The following is a 19,858-nucleotide window of genomic DNA, read 5'->3' on the forward strand; positions in this document are numbered from 1 at the left end:
CAGCGTTGGAAGGCTATCGCCTGAGTAGTACCTGATGTTAGAGCCCTTCTCACCCATACAAGCTTGGTTACCTTCTCCCTCTTGGACTTGTTTCAAAGTTCTGTTATCAATGTGAATACCTTAGCTCAATTATTATTGGGTATTATCACCATTCGGCTTATAAAAGCCTTCTTTTAATTGCATAACCTATTAGATTCGACTGAAATTTGTCTATGTCGTTGGGTCGTCTGTTCTATGATCAGCTATTATCCATTTCTATATTCATCTCACTCTTGCCGGTCAATTCAGTTTATGCATGCATGGTTACTTTGTAAGTGTAAACATGCAATTCAATTTTGCATCTTGTCATTCACGAATGATCAGTTCTGCGACTTTGAATTATATATTGAATCTACCTTTGGATAGACAAACATTACGATAGAATTTGTAAATAACCTCAAACAGGAGAGAAATCATTGGTTGTCAATATAATTAGGATTAAAATTATTTACAAATTTTTAATCTAAATATTTTCTACAATTTAAACATATATCAGCATATATATGATATGTATTGATCCCATTATATACAATTTATATTTTATAAATATTATTTAATATGGTGGTTTCAATATTATTATGATCAATGCAATTTGTCCAACTATATAGCCATCCAAATGAAATCCCCTAACGGACCGACACACAGTGGCCTAAGTACCACAACTAATTAACTCAGACAGATGCAGAAAAGTGAGTATCATGGAACCGGCAGTTGTCTAGCATAAGCCGAGGATGCGAAGATTAAGCGAGGTGCCGTGGGGACACCGGTGCCGAGCCGATCGAGGCTGCTCGACTTTTGAAAGACACACACAGAGGAAGTGGCACGAGCCGATCGTCAACGCTCAGCCCGAATCCCCAGTCACCTCGGCAGCTGAGCCTGTCCCGCCGTCTCTCTAATCCAACCGAAACATCCCCCCATGCACGAGGCAAATGAATACAAACAAACGTCTTCTATTTTTTTTCTCTGTGTTTTAAATAAAAATTCTGAGGCACGGTAGGCAATCTACTCTCAAGGACATTGATTAAAAAAGTTGTTGGCGGACTCAAACTATCTGAGACGTCCATGATCATCATGTATTCTAGTTCTAGCATGCAGTAGTTTTGGTTCAATCGGCCAAGTATGGTCTTTCTTTCATGGTCTCCGTTTAGACTTGCCGGCATTCAATGGTTTGGCTTATTGGAAATTGAAGTTAGCTTATGTTGACGCTCGAGAGTCGAGAGGTAGAGAGGAGTTCGAGCTACTAACATGGCTAAGGAAGCTTAGACTCTAGGGTAGTAATTAACGTACGAGAGACGACAAGAGATCAAGAGGCCAGAGGTGAGACCAGCATGTGAGAGAGAATGAGGATCTGAAAGTCTATACGGTACGTTTGGCCGAGAATAAAAATTCAATAAGGTATATATATTCATGTAACCTTAGTGATCCGGTTAGTTTTTTTGGGTCGGCATCGTGCATCCACACCCAAATTAAACTAATTAATAATGGTTCATCGACATCCCAAATAGGAGTCAGTGTTAAAGATGCGGAATATCATTAATCCCGAATAATATTGCATGGTCTTGGGTTCGTAAAGTTAGGCATGCTACAAGAAAATTATTTATTTGTACTCTGTTATTTACTGTAAAAAAAAAAACTATTTTCTGTTAAAATAAATATATTTTTATTATAAATAGTTATTATCATCGTAAATAATCCGTCATAAATGTTTATTTTTCTTGATGTACACATGCAACTAATAGGTTGGTCGATCAGCAGTACTCAATAGCAAATGATCACTCCTTCCTATGATCTGTACATATTCAATAGCAAAGGAGGTGTCATTTTTGCTTAATTTGATCAACTTCTTAGTTAAGGCAATTGTATGTGCATGCATGACTTGAGTTTGTGATCAAGAAACAGCTTGATTTGGTGATCTCGCGTTTTCTTTATTTAATAGGTAGTATAAATGTGTATCACTTTTTAATTACTCTACAAAAGGGACTACTCCTACACTAGTCAATGACGTGTTTCATGTGCTAGTTTGAATATTAGATGTTGCACGTTGGAATGACTTTTGTTATAAACGGTAACTCCCCCGCGCGCGCGCATTATGATCGAAAGAAACAAAGCTTAAGTCACACCACAATTCTGTAAATGGTTAAGCAAAGATCGATCTACAAAACGTTTTGAATTATACAACATTCCAAGTTCGGAAATGTGGGTAGCGTGGAGAATTACTCTTCGGTGAACGTACGTACACCGAACTACTAGACTCCTTTTGTCAAATTTCCCCAATGCTAGACATCAATTTTGCTATCAAATTTCCTGATAATATACGTAAGAGGATGAACCATGAATACAAAATGAAATAACCTCATAATTCATACTGCGATGAAATCATGCATTTATGCCTCGGAAAATAAAAGAAAGTCAAAATAGGGTTTGGCGGCTACAATTGGGTCATGACCGCGTGGCATTGATTGTATAACATGGGTTCTTGCCACGTGTCGTGCAAGGCCGGTAATGACGGTTAGCGCACTCTCTAGTGTTCCTCGGCTCAGGAACAAAGGAAGGATGGTCCATGCATCCTTGTCTCCTGTCCCTACATTTCTACCGTTCCCATGGGCCATATGCGTGTTTTGCTGATCATGTGGGCCCTCACTTCAACTGGTCCAACAGGGTCTATCTCTCGTTTTGTCCCGTCTCCAATCGCCATGATGTACATTTCACATGAATTACATCTTCATTTTACGTTAAAATGTTTTTTCTTTTTATTATTTGAATAAGAGACTGATATCATGGTCCATGGATGCAACTTTTACACATGTACATAAATTTTATCTTTGCACGAGGTATTAATATTCAAGGGTACTAATGATCTTGCATGATACATTGATATGTACCAATTTGCTACATATTATGAGTCACGAATGGGCAAGCAAAGACAATTGTTTCTAACTTACAGCAGATTTAGGGGATCGAGTATATGGAGATAATGAATATGTTCATGATTATCTCTATATGCAGCATGCATGCCTTGATTGTTTTTAAAAGAAAAGAAAAGAAGAAAAGGAAGTCCTAATTATCGGCTCTTTTGGAATATTATTAATGCTGGCTAACTCATGAAAGTCATTTTGGCTAGCTGTTTGGAATAAGCGCAAACCAACGATCAAACATGTACGTTACAAAATAGATCATCAGGGCTGATTAATATATAAAAGGCACTTTGGGAGGAATATTTCTGTGCCCCACTTCCTGCCCGCTAGCTAGATCACCATGCGCGCATGACGTGCTCACCGATCGAGCTAGCTACTTCCTGAAATGCGTCGGTCAAGCACTAATTAGATAGCAATTAGCTGCGAGCCCTAGCTGGACCTGAACCGTACAAACTTTAACGCCATGAATTTCATGAACCTGGCCTCTGTCTCTGCACTGCACATATTCAATTTTCTATCGCTGAGACATTGCCCATTGATCTCATGATCTTGGCTTTCAAGGCAATCAAGGGACGCGCACGCACTAGTCATTTTCACAATATCAAGGGTCTCTAAAAAGGCTTCCTACTTTTTGATGATAGAATAATAATATTGTGGGTAAGTTTTTCAAGGTAAAAAGGCAGGTAAGAGCAAGAAACGAGGAGGCAAAACTATGCAAAATAGTGGATCTCTAGCACCAAGACAATTCCTCGGTAGAAACTCTTTCTTTTTCTTGTTTCGTCCTCGGTACAAACAATTAGCTAGGCACGCACTCGCTTTCCTTATAATAATTTTTTATTTCGTTCTAACCTTTTGTTTTGTTAATAAAAGAAAATCTCTCTTTTGGACTCTCTCTCTCTCTCTCTCTCTCTCTCTCTCTCTCTCTCTCTCTCTCCATATATTTACGAGAAGGCTCCGAGTTGGTTCTCTTTAATTCCTTGGTGGGGATCTGTTTTCCGGGACCAAAATAGATTGAAATGTGAGAGTCTGAGCAGAAGGAAGGGACAAAACGGAGGAGGCTGCCCATATCTTCATTGCATTTCTTACTTCTCTTTACCCATACACGCACCTTCATGTTGTGCAATATTAGAACCTCTTAAGTCTCCTGAAGTACCCGCATTTAATGCTTTTTTTAGCTTTCTCACTACATATAGACCGCTACCATTTCTACTAGCAACCAGCCAACATACAGTTTTCTTTAGATTCTATCTATCAACCTTCCGAGCTTTTGAGACTACATTTCCCTAAAATGTCACTCCATTCTTGCCTTCTTCTTTTCCTTCTATGCCTTTCTTTGCACGCATGTAATGCCCGGCATCTTCGTGCAGTTGACAACAATCTGGAAAAGAAGATCCACTTTTCCAACGAGGTAATTAGTGCTGGTTTTTTCTTCTTCTTTTTTTCATCTGTTTTCATCATTCATATTCATTTCTTATTCTTCTTCTTCTTCAACTCCTAATTTACGTCCTCTGGGTTTTTGCAGAATGATGAGAAGATGGGTTTTGAATATGAGATTTCAGCTCTATCAAAGGTGAAGTCTTCCCCGGCAAAACAACATGGTGAGGCAAAAAGAGGTAGCATAGCTGGAAACCCTTCAAATGACAGTACTACTGATCAAAAGCGAAAAGAGACAACTACAAACCAGAAAATTCCTAGAGTGGAAGGAAAAACTCCAGTTTCTGTTCAAACTGAGTCTCTTGCATCGGTTTCTTGGCGTGTGCCTTACAAGAAACCCAGTGAAAAAAATCCTGGGTTCAACTTGGACTATTCACCACCAAAGACACACCCTCCTTCTCACAACTGAGCAACACTTAGAGAAAAAAGGAAAAATTCAGAAGCTCCCTAATTAACTTCTTCTTGTTTTTCTCTTCTTGAAGCGTATCTTTCTTTTTCTATCATCCGACCAGAGTCGGAGAACCAAGGTATCACTGAAGAACTCGTTACGGTCTCGCTTATCCTAGGCTCGAGTATGTAGTCTTGCCATGCAAGCACATATAAATATAGCACCTTATATATGGCTGTAAAACATAGGCTAGCTCTTAGATTTCATGTGTTAAACGCCTTTTTTATCCCTTACTAATGTACCTCAGATAATAACAATATCGGTGAGAAATATCTCTACTTGTTATCATTTTCTGATCTGATTATTCAGTCCAGGATATTGCTTCACTATTATGACTTTTTTGCCACAATCACGCCATAATCTTTTCGAAACTAATTATCACTGCGCGCTTTGTTGATCGTCTTAAACTTTACCTCTTCACCATGATGATCGTCATTCTCATACTGTTACGTACTACAGCATAATATATATATTTTCTTTTCCGGCCGCATGCATGCCATCATCTCCAATATAAGTACAGTACGAATGAGTTGCGATATATTCTAAGATATATAAATATATAATGTACTCCAGTTCTTGAAATGCAGTGATGATCAGTATCATGATTACTCGCAGTGTTGCAAAATCACTCGCAAGATCAGTGTTATTACTCAGTAATCGCACCGCAGGAATTAATGGGACTGCAGGAAATGAGATAAAGAACCTGATCCTTTTACGTGAGCTATAGTTTTGAGACCACCGTAATAAAGTCAGGAACTGCATCTTATATAGTATATATGGTTATGGTTAATTATTATAAGTTGGTTAGGTGTACAACGTAGTTTAGTAGTTAATGCATGTGTAGGAATAGCTAGCAGTGTTCAAGTTTGACGCTATCAAATCATATTCTTCATTAAGGAGGGTGGAATTAAATGTTGGTCAAGAAAATGGTAAATGCATGCATATACATATTTAGACGGTAAAAATACATGGAATGGATACATGCATGTGCATATCAATGTAGTGAAATATTGGGCGTGGATGTATATATACAGACACGCACACTTCAGCATATCAGTATATACCATGCATGCGCGCTGTGACGAGATCTCTCTGATCTTCTTAAGAGTACTTCCTGATCATTAATTGTTTCCTCTTCTTATTGAATTCCCTCGTTCCGGCCTCCTCCTACCTGAAGCCGCTTCTTCTTCTTTCTCCCGATCGATCTTCTTCATATAGATGCTATGGTACTTCCAGGCATGTGCACGTCAATGCGTGCGTACGTAGTGCAGTATCATGAAATGAAATTGCATCTATAAACATTAAAGGCAGGCATAAATCAGTAGACATGACTGCATTGCCGAGTTCTTAGCTGATCCCCTAATTCCTTGCATATTATTTTGCTTTTAAATATAAGAGTTATTCATTAATTGATTCTTCTTCTTCTTCCTCTTCTTCTTCGATCTTCGAAATCACAGGCGCTGAAGTTTTGCATTAAGCTTATAATTGCTCGATTCCCACCATTCATTTTAGTTGAACCAGTATGCATGCATGGTTAAATCCTATCCTATGGTAGTAGCTAGTAATTACTAGTATATATCAATGGTACGTAGTAGTATTTGAATTTAGTTTTTTTTTTTGTTTTTCCTCTGTTGGTAGAAGTATTTGAATTTAATTGACTGAAAGAAACGTAAGACTGCCATAGGTGGGCATATGTCGGGTGTGAGATGTGGTGGTTGGTTACTCTCAAATGAGGGCGGCAGTTAAAGATTCATGTACCTTTTTTTTTTTTTTTTTTTTTTTTAAGGCTGAAATAGCATTTACCTACACCAACCACGTTTGGATGTTAGATGATATATGAATATTAGTGAAATAATAAATAATAGTAAAAGTAAAGCAAAATCAACTCCATGGAGTACTTAAGATATGTGCAGTACAACGTGAGAGGCCTGAATCCCGCATTATATATATAGTATTAGTGAAAAAGTGTGAAATACTGAAGTACTAGCTAGGCGCTAGTAGTACTAGTCATGTATGTATGATCTCTTAAATTGAGCAAGATCAATATTCTATTTTCTTGGCTACAAGAACGAAGCTAGCTTCGTACGTTATAGGAAAAGAAAAAGAAAATCGTACGTTAGAGGAATCGCATATGATCGATGATCAGAACGTATGGTAACCGTTGGATGCATATGATCACCAAGCTAGATCAGCGGAACATCGATCACTTTGGTCAAATTATAAAGTGAAAAATAAAATAAAAGGAATGGTGATTAGGATCATGTGCCCGACATTATAAGAAGGGTCGACATAGGATGCAGCAGTTTCGAGAGTGTTCCCAACTAGACATATAAATTATATTAATTATTCTTATTTAAATCAAGCCAATATTAAAATGCATGCATGCTTATGAATAATACGTAAAGAAAAAAGCAAATATTTTTGCTACAACCAAACAAACAAACATCCCATATCTTAATCCTGAACAAACGCCCACAACTACGTGAATTTGTCACTTCCCAATGTCATGAGAAGGGTACTTTAGAATTTGAACTCCAAACATCTATCAGACACTGTTCTTAAATTTTGTTCCTCTAATTTATTATTAATAATGTCTTGTACATGGATACAGAGTCGTTATATTTTTAAATATTATATATATATATATATATATATATATATAATTTCTCAAATTTTCTTATTTATTTTAAAATGATATATAGTGGCATTAGAAATTTAAAAACTCATATCTCGAGATATCTATGATCTTTATGATTGGATTCTTGTGAAAAGTTTTTGGCCCTTGGTTATTCCTTTGGATAGCTTCATGTATTTTTCCGTGATCCCATTCTTAGTCTTTTTTTATTTATTTTAATTTTATGTCGAGAAACTTATTTAAGGTAGAGTCCTTTAAACCCACCCTTACATAGTAAACTTTGGTCCTGTGCACCATAGCCTCAAAAGTTTCTCTACAAATAACTGATTAAATTGCTGACTTTTCACCTGTAAGTGTGACTCTAAAAGATTGTTTGCACCATGAAATATTGAACATTGGAACTTAAAGGGAGTGATATCCCAAGATTAAAGTCTTCACCACATGGGCCAACCCCTTGGAATTTTTCAAAGAGTATTCAAATAAGAAACTAATAATGTATGGAGTTGGAATAGAAATAGTTGGAAAAGAGATTGATTTTGCTTGTTCCGGATCAAGACAATTCCTCTTTATTTTCCTCCTGGCGTTTGTTAAAGCCACACCAAGGAGGAAACAACATTTTATCAATATTGAAATCTTCATACAGACCACATCAAAACTAAAAGGCACTTAGTGCTTGCACATGGGAAACAAATTGATATAACTTTATATATAAATAGATTACATAAAAGTAAACCCACAAACTGATATAATTTGATACGGTACATCTTATTATAAAGTTATTTTTTTATAAAATAGATCTAATGGATTCTATAAAACTTTTATTTATGGGTTTACTTTGTATAATTTCTTTGTGTCTGTAGCAGTCATCTTTTATCAATATTGGAATCTCAAATATTGACAAAAACTAAGGAAGAGGATTGGTCTTCATGAATTCTAACAAGCTCTTGAAATCATCATCATTTGAGATTTCTTCAATTCTCAAAATATATTTTTGAAAGCAAAAACAGTATGTTTCCATACTGTGGCAGTATTGATGGTAAAAGAGACTGAATATAATTAGCTGCAAACCCAACTATCTAGGGGGTTTTATCAGCAAGTGGTGAAGTCTTTTGAACTAATACGGCAGAGCTTGTGGACTCCTTAGCTTGAACGAGCTTGCATGGTCTCTCTTTTAGGACTCGTATCTTGTCCTCGGTCTTGCGAAGCTTCCTTTATCTGTAGGTAAACCATAGTCCAAAACCACCATACAGAACAATATATGAAGCCCGCACGTAAGGATAAGTTTTTGCATTTTCTTTGATTTTCTGGTATCATTCTTCTACCATTACTCTCCATCCAAGAACTGGGGCAACTTTGGTTCGTTGATCTTCTTCTTCTCCTTTTTGTTCATTTGACATTCTTTTTATTGTGTGACACCATTAGACAAACTGATTAAGTTGAGGACCAGGAGAACAAATTAATCTTTTGCATTTATATACTAAGAAGAAAGTCATGTTCATAACCTGCTATATTTATGCTATTTCAAGTGTATATATACTACAAATATACTTCAAATATTGTGAAACCTCAAATATTAGGACATGCTAAACTCCTATACCTGGTACAAGATATGCATGGATTTTTTTTTAACTCCCTCCCTCCCATATTCTGATAACTTCGGTCTACCACCATAACCAATACGTCACATATTAATGATTATAGTAATAGTAATTTTGGATATCATGTAAACTTGAAAAATCTCTAATTCTTTAAATTCATTGTAAAAAAAAAAATTCAAAAAGTCATTCTAACCTCATTTACAATAAGAAAGTTGTTTGTACTGAACAGGTCACTCATCATTCTAGCTCAACGATGACTAAGCAAGATTCCATCAAATCAGCCAATTGTCTAAAAGACTCTGGGGTCACGTAGAGTAGACTTGGAATATACCTTTTGTTGCTGTGTTGTATTATTTTGATTGGTTGTATTGTAGTGCTTTGGAAATATTCTAACAGACTCTATAATGATCCTTGTAAAGCAACGTACTTCAGCTGTTTGATACTATGCGCATGCCAATTCTGTTAAGGCCACTACGTGTCTATAAATACTCATATGTACATTCCTGTTATTAATGAGAATATAGAACAAATTCAGAACACCTTTCTTCATTCTTCATTAAACTTTATCATGGTACTAAAGCTAGATTACGATTAACGCCTATCCATGATTGGTGAAAACTCCTCTTCTTCCCTCAACAAAGATCATCCCACCACCTTCTAGCTTCCAAGCAATTTTTCCCATGTTGTTTCTATTAAACTTAGTCCAGATAACTACCTTCTTTGGCATGCCTAGATTATTCCCTATCTCCATGGTCAATAACTCTATCACTTTATTGATGGTTCTTATCCCTCACCTCCACCGATTCTTCCAGTGTCCTCCCCTTCACCATCAATCCCTTCCCAACCTCTCAAACCATCCCAACCTACCTTCAATGGCATCGCACCGATCAATTCCTACTTAGTATTCTTCTTTCTTCTCTTACTGAACCTATTCTTGCTCAGGTTATTGCCTCCCGCACGTCCAGAGAACTTTGAGTCACTCTTGACACCATGTTTACTTTTCAATCTCAATCCAAAATTTTCCAAATCCGTCACCAACTCACAAACCTAAAAAATGGTTCTCTTTTGGTGATTGATTATTATTGCAATGTCAGTCTTCTATCGGACACCATGATTACTACATGAGAACCTTTAAGAGATTCTGAGGTTGTCTCCTACCTTCTCAATGGGCTTAACTCTGAGTATGAAACTTTTGTTGTCTCTGTAACCACTCGTGCCACCCTAATCTTCTCTACCAAACTCTACAATCTTCTTCTCACCTTTGAAAGTCACCTCTCTCTCTCTCTCTCTCTCTCTCTCTCTCTCTCTCTCTCTCTCTCTCTCTCTCATGCAACAAGGTCTGCTTTCGAACCCTTCTATAGATCTCACAACAGCCTCTCCTACTCGTGCCTTTCGCGGAAACTACCATGGTGGTCGCAATGGCTATTGCGGTGGTTGTAGCCAAGGCGATTTCTCTTCTTCATCTTTTCAACCTCCATTGTAGCAACAAAGCAAGCCCACTTGTCAAGTGTGTAATAAAGGGGGTCATGTAGCACTACAATGCTACCATCGATTCGACAATGCCTTTCAAAATGAACCTCCACGTTCTCTATCAGCCCATTATACCACCTCTCAATCACCACTTGATAAACAATGGTATCCTGATTCTGTTGCTACAAACCACAACATTTCTGATTTTCAAAATCTGAATATCTCAGCTGACACTTATACTAGCCATGAACAAGTCAAAGTTGGTGATGGAAGTACACTCCCTATTACTGATTTCGATGACTACTTCCTCTCATCCTTTCACTCAAAATTTCTTCTTTGCAATCTTTTATGTGTGCCACAAATTACCAAAAATATTTTCTATGTTAATCATTTTTGTTCTGACAATGCTGTATTTTTTGAATTTCATGATTCTTTTTTCTATATGAAGGAAAAAATGATGAGAGCAACACTAATCCGAGGCCCAATGTGAAATGGACTGTACCTCTTCTCTCTTCCTTCCGGTCCTCAATCAGATCATCTAGCTTTTGTTGGTGAACGGACAACTCTTGATCAGTGGCACCATAGACTTAGTCATCCCTCTTTTCGACTGGTCTCCCATATTTTGCACACCCAATGTTTGCCTTTTGTTCCCTCTTAGTCGAATTTCTTTTGTACTAGTTGTCCTTTTGCCAAGTGTAGGCAGTTATCTTTCCAGCATTTTGTTAATTAGTCCTCAGGATCTTTGCACTTAATTTTTGTAGACATTTGGGGTCCATCCCCTCACTTATCAAGAGATGGTTTTAGATACTATATTTCTTTTGTGGATGACTATAGTTGTTATACATGGTTTTACCCCTTTGCCTCCAAAGGTGATGCTACATCGACATTTTTGCTTTTTCAAAAATATGCTGAAAGATTACTAAATGCCAAAATAAAAATTCTTCAAAGTGATTGGGGTGGTGAATTTCGCCCTCTCACTAGCATTCTAAATTCTCAAGGAATTATGCATTGTCTCTCTTGTCCTCACACTCACAAACAAAATGGTGTGGTGGAGTAAAATCGTCGTCACATTGTTGAAACGGGCTTTGCCCTTTTAGCCACAACATCCTTTCTATTTCATTTTTCGGTGGATGCCTTTCAAACCACTGCATATCTCATAAATCTTTTTCCTTCACCATCTCTAAAAAATAAACCTCTTCACTTTCTACTCTATCAACATGAACCTGATTGCTCATTTCTCAAAATTTTTTGGTCTAAATATTATCTAAATCTCCATCCCTTCAATAAACACAAAATTGATTTCCGTTCTTTTCCTTGTCTCTTTCTTGGCTATAGTCCTAAGCAGAAGGGGGCTACAAATGTCTTAATCTCTCTTCCAACAAAATTTACATCTCTTGTAATGTATTTTTTTAATAAAATAATTTTTTTCCTTTGTGTCTAACTTCACTATGGACTCTCACTCCTCTCAACAAACCCACATTGTCCTACTTCTCTCCTTTCCCTCCAATCACTGCCTGACTCATACCACCTTACACGAAAGCCAACACATTCCTCTAACCCATCATTCAATTGATAGCCCGAATCCAAGTCTCTCTTATTCCTCTAGCTCAACTCCAGATCCTTCGTCTTCGACAAACTCTAATCCTTCATCCGCTTCATCCCAACCTCCCCATCCACCTCCACCTTGATCTCCCATTATAACCCGTTCCAAGACAAATTCCTCCCGTCCAAATTTTTTTTACCGATGGCCATATTGCTTACCCTTCATCCTAACACTGCCTAACCACCACCCTTGAAATTCTAGATGAACCTAACTTCTACACATTCATTTCTTGTTTCTTAGAATGGCATGAGGCCATGTCTACTGAATTCAAGCCTATCATTTAGAGCCAAACTTGGACACTTGTTCCCCCTCCCCCTTCTTCTAACATTGTTGGTTGCAGGTGAATATTTCGCATAAGGTACAAATCTGACGGCACCATTGAATTGTGAAAAGCAAGACTCATTGCCAAAGGCTTCCACCAATAGGAAGATATCGACTATTCTGAAATCTTTAATCCTATTGTAAAACCCACCACAATCCAAGTTGTTCTCTCCTTAGCCGTATCACAAGGTTGGCCCCTTCGCCAACTTGGCATACAAAACGTCTTCTTACATGGTGATCTCATTGAAACAGTTCATATGACTCAACCCTTAGGATTTATTCACCCTGAATATCCAAATTATGTCTGTTGTTTGAAGAAAATCATTTATGGCCTTAAACAAGCTTCAAGAACTTGGTTTGCTCAACTAAGCTCTAGGTTGTTTGAATATGGTTTCACTCCTTCTAAGTCAGATCCCTCATTGTTCATCTATTCTTTTCAATCTGTCATGATATATGTTTTAGTTTATGTTGACGACATTGTCGTCACCAGTTTTGACCCATCACAAATTGACAACCCTGTTAAATTCCTTACTCCAGCTTTTCCTATCAAAGATTTATAAAAATTGTCCTATTTTCTTAGCCTTGAAATCACATATCTTTCCAATGGTATTCATCTCTCACAGAGAAAGTACATCCATGACATACTGTCTCGCACAAATACGCTCACTGCCAAAGGGGTTACATCTCCAATGGTAGCCTCTACTCGACTCTCCATCTCAGATAATCCCTCATTCACTGATCCTATACTCTATAGGAGTGTTGTAGGAAACTTGCAATACTTGTCCTTGACTCGCCCTGATATTGCCTTCACTGTCAATAAAATTTGTCAATTTATGCACTGTCTGAAATATACTCATTGGGAGGCTGTTAAGCACCTCCTTCGGTATCTCAAGCAAACCATAACCTTTGGTCTCTTTATCTAAAAATCCTCTAATTTTCAGCTTAAAGCCTTTTTCGATGCCGATTAGGGGTAGGCTGCCCTAATGATCACCGTTTTACCAATGACTTTTGCATCTTCCTTGGTCGGAATTTAGTCACCTGGAGCTCTCGCAAGTAACGTATTGTTGCTGTTGGATATAAGTCTTTAGCCAACACCACGGCTAAATTACTCTGGCTCCAATCTCTTCTCAAAGAACTACATGTTTTCTTCCCCAAGCTCCCTTACTTTGGTGTGATAATTTAGGAGCCACTTACCTCTCAGTAAATCCTGTTCTTCATTCCTGCACAAAGCAAATGGAAATTAATTTCCATTTTGTTCGTGATTGTGTTGCTGCAAAATTACTTCAGGTTGCTTTTCTACCTTCTAAAGATCAGTTGGCAGACATTCTAACCAAGCCCTTCTTGTCCTCTCGATTTTCATACACTAAGAACGAGCCTCACTGTCATGGATATACCATTTGGCTCGTGGGGGCGCATTAAACAGGTCACTCCTTCTAGCTCAATGATGCCTAAGCAAGATTTCACTAGATCAGCTAACTGTCTAGAAGACTCTGGGGTCACATAGAGTAGGCTTGGAATATACCTTTTGTTGCTGTGCTGAATTATTTTGATTGGCTATATTGTAGTGCTCAGGAAATATTCTAATAGACTTTGTAATGGTCCTTGTATAACAGCGTACATTAGCTGCTTGATACCATATGCATGCTAATTCTGTTAAGGCCACTGCATGTCTATAAATAGTCATCTGTACATTCCTATTATTAATGAGAATATAGAACAAATTCAAAACACATTTCTTCCTTCTTCATTAAACTCTATCAGTCTACGATCCTTCCAGAGAGGCGGGTTCCCACATCCCAACCCCACATCAGCCTAGGAAAAGGTAAAAACTTCACATCTTCCAGAGAGGCAGGTTCCCACATCCCAACCCCACATCAGCCTAGGAAAAGGTAAAAACTTCACATCAAAAGATGGCCCATCAAAGAGATTTTTTTATATATGTAAAACAAGAGAAAAAATGTCTATATATTGTGAGAGTTCCAACATAGAATTAACAGGAATGAATCATGAATGCCTCTAAAATGATGATACAAAAACTCTAGTTAAGGCTAACATCGGCAAGTCAAAACACCACAGGTCATGATGTAAGACTTCTAATTCAACAGGTTGATTAGCATTAAGAAGATAATAAAATAGCAAAATTAAATATGAATGAAAGAAATTAAAGAACTATGAGAGAATGTTATTATCCAATCCACCACAGAGAGAGAGAGAGAGAGAGAGAGAGAGAGAGAGAGAGAGAGAGAGAGAGAGAGAGAGAGAGAGAGAGAGAGAGAGAGTCTTTTTCCTCACGAGTTATTTGAGTACTACGCTTCAATGATTTCATATAACTGATCATACATTTTATCACTTTAATTCATTCCGATACAAAACAAACAAACAAGTCAACTCAAGTTAGCCAAAGAACCAAATGAGACTCATTAAATTGAGTTCATTTCCCTTGTTAATATGTTTCTGATCTCAGGCAATAAATTCAAAAAAATTAAACCTTTAATTTTAATTACCCTTATTCTGAATTTGATTACCGTTTAGAGATTTGAATTATAATATCTCAGGAAGTCAAGCATCGCAAATAGAGCAATTGAAAGAAAAATAAGTTAAAACAGATTAAGATACCTGGCCAAATATCTCCCTAGTAAGTTGCAGTAATTCTGAGAAAGAAAAACTCAGAGAGAGAGAGAGAGAGAGAGAGAGAGGGTTTAGAAATTGTGGGTTAGGGTTTTGATTCTTGAATGTCGAGAGGGAAGATAGATGGGCCTAAAACATTCGGCCCTATTATTTTCTCTCGACGAGAAAACGACATCGTTTCCATGAATTTTCTGATTCTCTTTCCCGCCAGAAGCCATTTCTTGTGATTCAGGAAAAAGACAGTCGAAATTCAATTCTAGAGAGAGAGAGGGACAGGGATGGAGGCGAAGAAAACTGGGTCATTGTTGGACGATCTAATGTCCTCGTTCAACACTCGCATAGCCGAGCTTCAGGAGCTCGTTATTGCACGTAACAGTGAGTCGTTTTTTAAAATCATATTTTCATTTTCTTTTAGCCAATATTTCTGTATGGATTACGTCGAATCGAACGCTTCCATGTTTTGCTTTCAGTGTACCCCGCTACAAGCATCACTGATTTGTCTGCGGTGGATGCTGCGTTGAAGGCCATGGAGCTTCAGCTGCAAGCTATCAAGGACCGCTTGCGCGACGAAACCCTTGCCATTCCCAAAGCTAAAGTACCTCTCTCTCTGTCCGTTTCAATTTTTTTAATACTTTCTAGGCTGGTTCGATAGCGAGAGTGAGTTAGCGTTTCTTTGCTGGCGAAATGAATTCAATTTGAGAGAAGAAGGGGGGGGGGGGGGGGGGGGGGCGCTTGAGTTTTGAATTTTGTTATTCTCATATTTGAGTTTGAGTTTTGAATGATGAATTACCTTATGACGAATGATTTTCGAGTTTTGAATTTTGTTATTCTCATGTTTTATGAAAAGAATCGATGTTATTAATATTTCGGGGTTTAAATTTTATTAATTTGGCTTTGAAATGGCAATGAATGGATGAAAAGAATAGATGCTATAAGAGACGACAACAAACTGTAGGAAACAATAGAAGATAATGGAAGTTTATAGTTTTTATTATTATTCTGAATTTATGTTATCATGGTGATAAATGAGATGATTCACTCAACGGTGCTTCATACCACAATATCGCGTGGTCAAGTTGATTTCTCATAATGCCAATTTATTTCTGAGCTAGTTTTGGGAAAAGAGAGGACTTCAAGATTTTAAAACAAATAAATTATACTTGTGGTTTCTTTGGAACCAATTCCTTCATAAAACCTGACTACTGCTTATATATTTTTCTTTGTAAAAATAAAAGTGTACTTAATTTTCACTTGATATTTCCATATGTTTTCCCTAAGTAACCAACTGAAGTGAGGATTTGAATTAGCTTGGTTGACTGTCGCTTTCTTCCCATGGTTGCAGAGCCTCATCAACGCATCACTTCAACAGCAGAAGAAATTGCAGAATATGTCTGTTTATGTTCCATCATTTTTACCTGAAAGATCGTCAATAACAAACTTGGAAACTAATAGATGGTAATACTATTTTTTCATCTTTACTAGGTTATATTTTGTGATTTGGTGTTATTTTTGTCACTTAGGTAACCAGTTCCTGTCATTATGGGGTTTCAGCTTGCTGCCAGAGTTCTCCAAACAAGATCCAGGTTTTGGGTCTTTAAAACTTGATGAAGAGTCTGCAGCATTACCTAAGGCAAGTGGAACATCTATTAGCAGGATTAAATGAAAAAAGAAATGACTTGGATTGGAACTGCCTCTTTATGCATTTTTTACTAAAGTCTGCAATACTTATAAGAAAGTGTAGGTAAACCATCTTAGAAGTTTACAGTAAAAATTTAGTATCCAGCAGCATGAGTTGGTCCCTTGCAATGACCTTTAGCTCAAACATCTCCTCCCTTATAAGAACAGGAACATGTTTAGCTTGCTGTCCTTGCATTATTGTATGGTGAACCAGCTGGCGTATCACTATGTTTTTTAAACATACCAGTATATGGTGGAATAAGTTGGTTCCTTCAATAGCACTAGTGTAAAAGTGGTCAACTTCCATGGTTTGAGGGGGCAAGCTCAGTAATAATTTGTAGGTTCTCTTTTTTGGTCTCAAATAATGTCCAAGGCAGAATTTCATAGTGGATGTTTCTATTCATTGATAAATAAATATGAAGGCTCCATGTTATCATGATCTATCTGGAAATGAATCTTATAAGTGACTTACATTGTTTGATTTCTGAGTGGGCATAAAAGATACAGAAGGCTGCATAAATATTTATATTGAAATGTCTATCCTTTATCATTGAAATGAAGATCCTCAAACAAAAACAGCCATAACTTGTAGCATGTTGAATGGGAGTCTGTGCAAGAACATGAATTGAAAAATAGCAATGTTACTTCACTTAGAAGAAACTTAATTTAACCCGGTTGTTCACTGGGACTACGCTGTCAATTCAACTTTTTGAAAGTCTTTTTTTTTTGCCATTCACCATTAAATTCTGAGTTGTCTCTGGCTATAATGGTTTAGATTAATACTTGGTGATCCCTTCTGCATGCTAATTTTCAAGAGAACTGTTGGCATAATCATTTCAAGTCATGCAGTTGCACTGTGGAGAACTTACTGCAAGAATATGTTTTTCTATTTTCTATTTTCAAATCAGGAGAAAAAAGGTCGTGGCTCTCCACCATTGTGGTATATAACAGCTGATGAACTGGATTCTCTGTCCTCGTAAGTGCATTTCCTGCAATATTTGTTAAATATTTGATGTTACAGAGAGTTTCAGCTACACCATCTGCTTATGAAAAGCTGGTTGCTTACATCGTAGCATTTGTAATGGATGTCTAATACCACATCTTTAAATTTGTACCCCGGGGTACTGAATATGTAGTTCTGCTTGTGTGTCCAAAAGTAACCTATAACGTGCATATGCACTTATACATTCCAAAATTCCAAATCCCTCTCTACAAATAGGGAAGGGAACTGTAGTTATGATCGTCAGCTGTGTTTCAGTCTCTGATGTTTTCCACATATGCACTTGTTTTAAGAGACAGAGCTGAACCTCTTTGAAAGTAACCAACAAGTATCAGGCATGGTTGTGAAGTTGGGTATCAGGCATGCCAATTATCAATAAGAAAATGAGTCCATATCGTAGTTTTAGTCTACAGATCCTTGGTGGTTCTAGTCTTTATTTTCTCCTGGGGAAGATATGGTACATCAACTTTAATTTTATAAAATGATGTTCCATTAATTTCTCTCTCTAAGAGTTGCCAAATACAGATACATGAGAGGAAGGCTGACACAGGAGAAGGTCAATGCAGCTATCAATGACATGGCCACTTATGCTGAAGCAAATGTGCAGCTTATTACAGCTCCAAAGAAGAAGGTCCATTTTCAAGTGGTTTGATTGTTTCTGATACCGAGAAATAGGTGTTTAATCTTAAAGCCATCCTAACTATGGTTCTTTCTTGATGAAGCTGGCAGAAAATCTTTGGGAAAAAGCCCTGGTAAGTGAAGTACACTTCAATTAGGTGACTGTTATATCTCCAGATGAATGCTTCCCTGAGCCCGTTTTACCTGGCTGGTGATTACTTATCTTCAAAACAGTGCTGGCTCATTAGAAACTATAATCCAAGTTACTGTGACAGCACTATATCTAATTCGATGTCTTGGGGAGTCCAAAAGATCCATAGAAGTGCTGATTTTGTAGTGCACAACATTGCCAAATGTGTCGCCACCAATGGTTTAGTTGGTCGCATTCCCATTCATTCCCTCCCCACCCAACTCCTAGATCCCTACTTTGTATTCAAGCTGCTTTGATCCATGTCCCCAAGTTCTGTTTTGTGATATTTGCCCAGGGAAAAAAATTTTATTAGGTCCCATATGGTTGATTATCTTTCAAATGGCAATGGCTGTCAGCACCATCTAATTCAAGGTTTACTTACTGTGGCATAATCTCAAAACGATAACCAGGGGGAATCTGCACTCTTATTTCAGAAAATTGGCTTGTATATTTCACAGCTGATTACCTCTTGATCTTGTCTTCAAGCATGGTAATTAAGGTTTGGTTTATGTCCTTCTAATTTTCTGAACTGCTGAAACATGCAGGAACTAAGAGATATTGCAATGGCAGAAGCTGTTAAGGGAAAACACTTTTTTATAGAAAATGACATAAAAGGACCAGCACTGAAACTTGACAATACTGGAAAAGCGATACTGACTGTGAGTGTTTCCCTCTTATAGGCAATTTGAATAGCTAGTCCATGCATTATCATTGAAATGAAATGATCTTTGGCATGATCTCAATGGTCACTGTCATCTATACATGCTTCATGCACCCTATTTGATTTCAATGATATAATCTTGTTAATTTTCTGTTCATCATAAAGTGGACATTGTCAATTTTGCGACAGTAGTTTCATGCTGCATGCTGGAATGTCTGATGGTTGACTTGAAATAAGTAAAATAGATGTCTTTCATGACTGTCTACAAGGTTTTGTTTCTTCTGTAAAGAGAACCTTGTCATAGTGGCATCATGGTGTTTTGCAGGTCCTTCGTCATCTTGGTCGGATAAGTGAGACTCGGATTGGGCATCACCGAGTGATTATTCTTTTGAAACCTCAATGAAGCTTCCCAAAGAATCCCATCTTGAATGTTTGTAAGCATCCACTGTTTTTCTTTAAAAAAAAATTGCAAGCTATCACCTTGCATCATTTTTTTGGGGGGCAGGGAGAGAGAGAAGAGGGGGGGGGGGGGGGGGGGGGGGATAAGATGTTACAATTATATGTTCTTTGTATGCAAGGTTTAGGAAATTAGGCAAGAGGTTGGCATTGGTTTTCAAAACT

General features: G+C 37.4%; 2 protein-coding genes across 2 annotated transcripts; both read left to right on the forward strand.

The window, feature by feature from the left end:
* Nucleotides 1–3,315: 3,315 nt before the first annotated feature.
* Nucleotides 3,316–5,135, forward strand: LOC122292761 (root meristem growth factor 10). The gene is made up of 2 exons (XM_043101251.1): nucleotides 3,316–4,362; nucleotides 4,477–5,135. Exons 1-2 carry the CDS (start codon nucleotides 4,243–4,245, stop codon nucleotides 4,795–4,797), a joined length of 441 nt encoding a protein of 146 aa, XP_042957185.1. The 5' UTR covers nucleotides 3,316–4,242; the 3' UTR covers nucleotides 4,798–5,135.
* Nucleotides 5,136–15,149: 10,014 nt separating this feature from the next.
* LOC122291460 (spindle and kinetochore-associated protein 1 homolog) lies at nucleotides 15,150–19,693 on the forward strand. The gene is made up of 9 exons (XM_043099183.1): nucleotides 15,150–15,466; nucleotides 15,562–15,686; nucleotides 16,434–16,546; nucleotides 16,643–16,721; nucleotides 17,677–17,744; nucleotides 18,294–18,399; nucleotides 18,491–18,520; nucleotides 19,122–19,235; nucleotides 19,563–19,693. Exons 1-9 carry the CDS (start codon nucleotides 15,370–15,372, stop codon nucleotides 19,638–19,640), a joined length of 810 nt encoding a protein of 269 aa, XP_042955117.1. The 5' UTR covers nucleotides 15,150–15,369; the 3' UTR covers nucleotides 19,641–19,693.
* The last annotated feature ends 165 nt before the right edge of the window (nucleotides 19,694–19,858 follow it).

This window comes from Carya illinoinensis, chromosome 13 (assembly GCF_018687715.1).
Source record: "Carya illinoinensis cultivar Pawnee chromosome 13, C.illinoinensisPawnee_v1, whole genome shotgun sequence".
Lineage (NCBI taxonomy): Eukaryota > Viridiplantae > Streptophyta > Magnoliopsida > Fagales > Juglandaceae > Carya > Carya illinoinensis.

Bases quoted from the DNA above. Each gene is read 5' to 3' on its own strand.
- LOC122292761 (XM_043101251.1), top strand. From the start codon at position 4,243: ATGTCACTCCATTCTTGCCTTCTTCTTTTCCTTCTATGCCTTTCTTTG. The intron at 4,363-4,476 runs GTAATTAGTGCT...GGGTTTTTGCAG, and splicing joins AGATCCACTTTTCCAACGAG to AATGATGAGAAGATGGGTTT.
- LOC122291460 (XM_043099183.1), top strand. From the start codon at position 15,370: ATGGAGGCGAAGAAAACTGGGTCATTGTTGGACGATCTAATGTCCTCG. The intron at 15,467-15,561 runs GTGAGTCGTTTT...TTTTGCTTTCAG, and splicing joins GCTCGTTATTGCACGTAACA to TGTACCCCGCTACAAGCATC. The intron at 16,547-16,642 runs GTAATACTATTT...ATGGGGTTTCAG, and splicing joins AACTTGGAAACTAATAGATG to CTTGCTGCCAGAGTTCTCCA.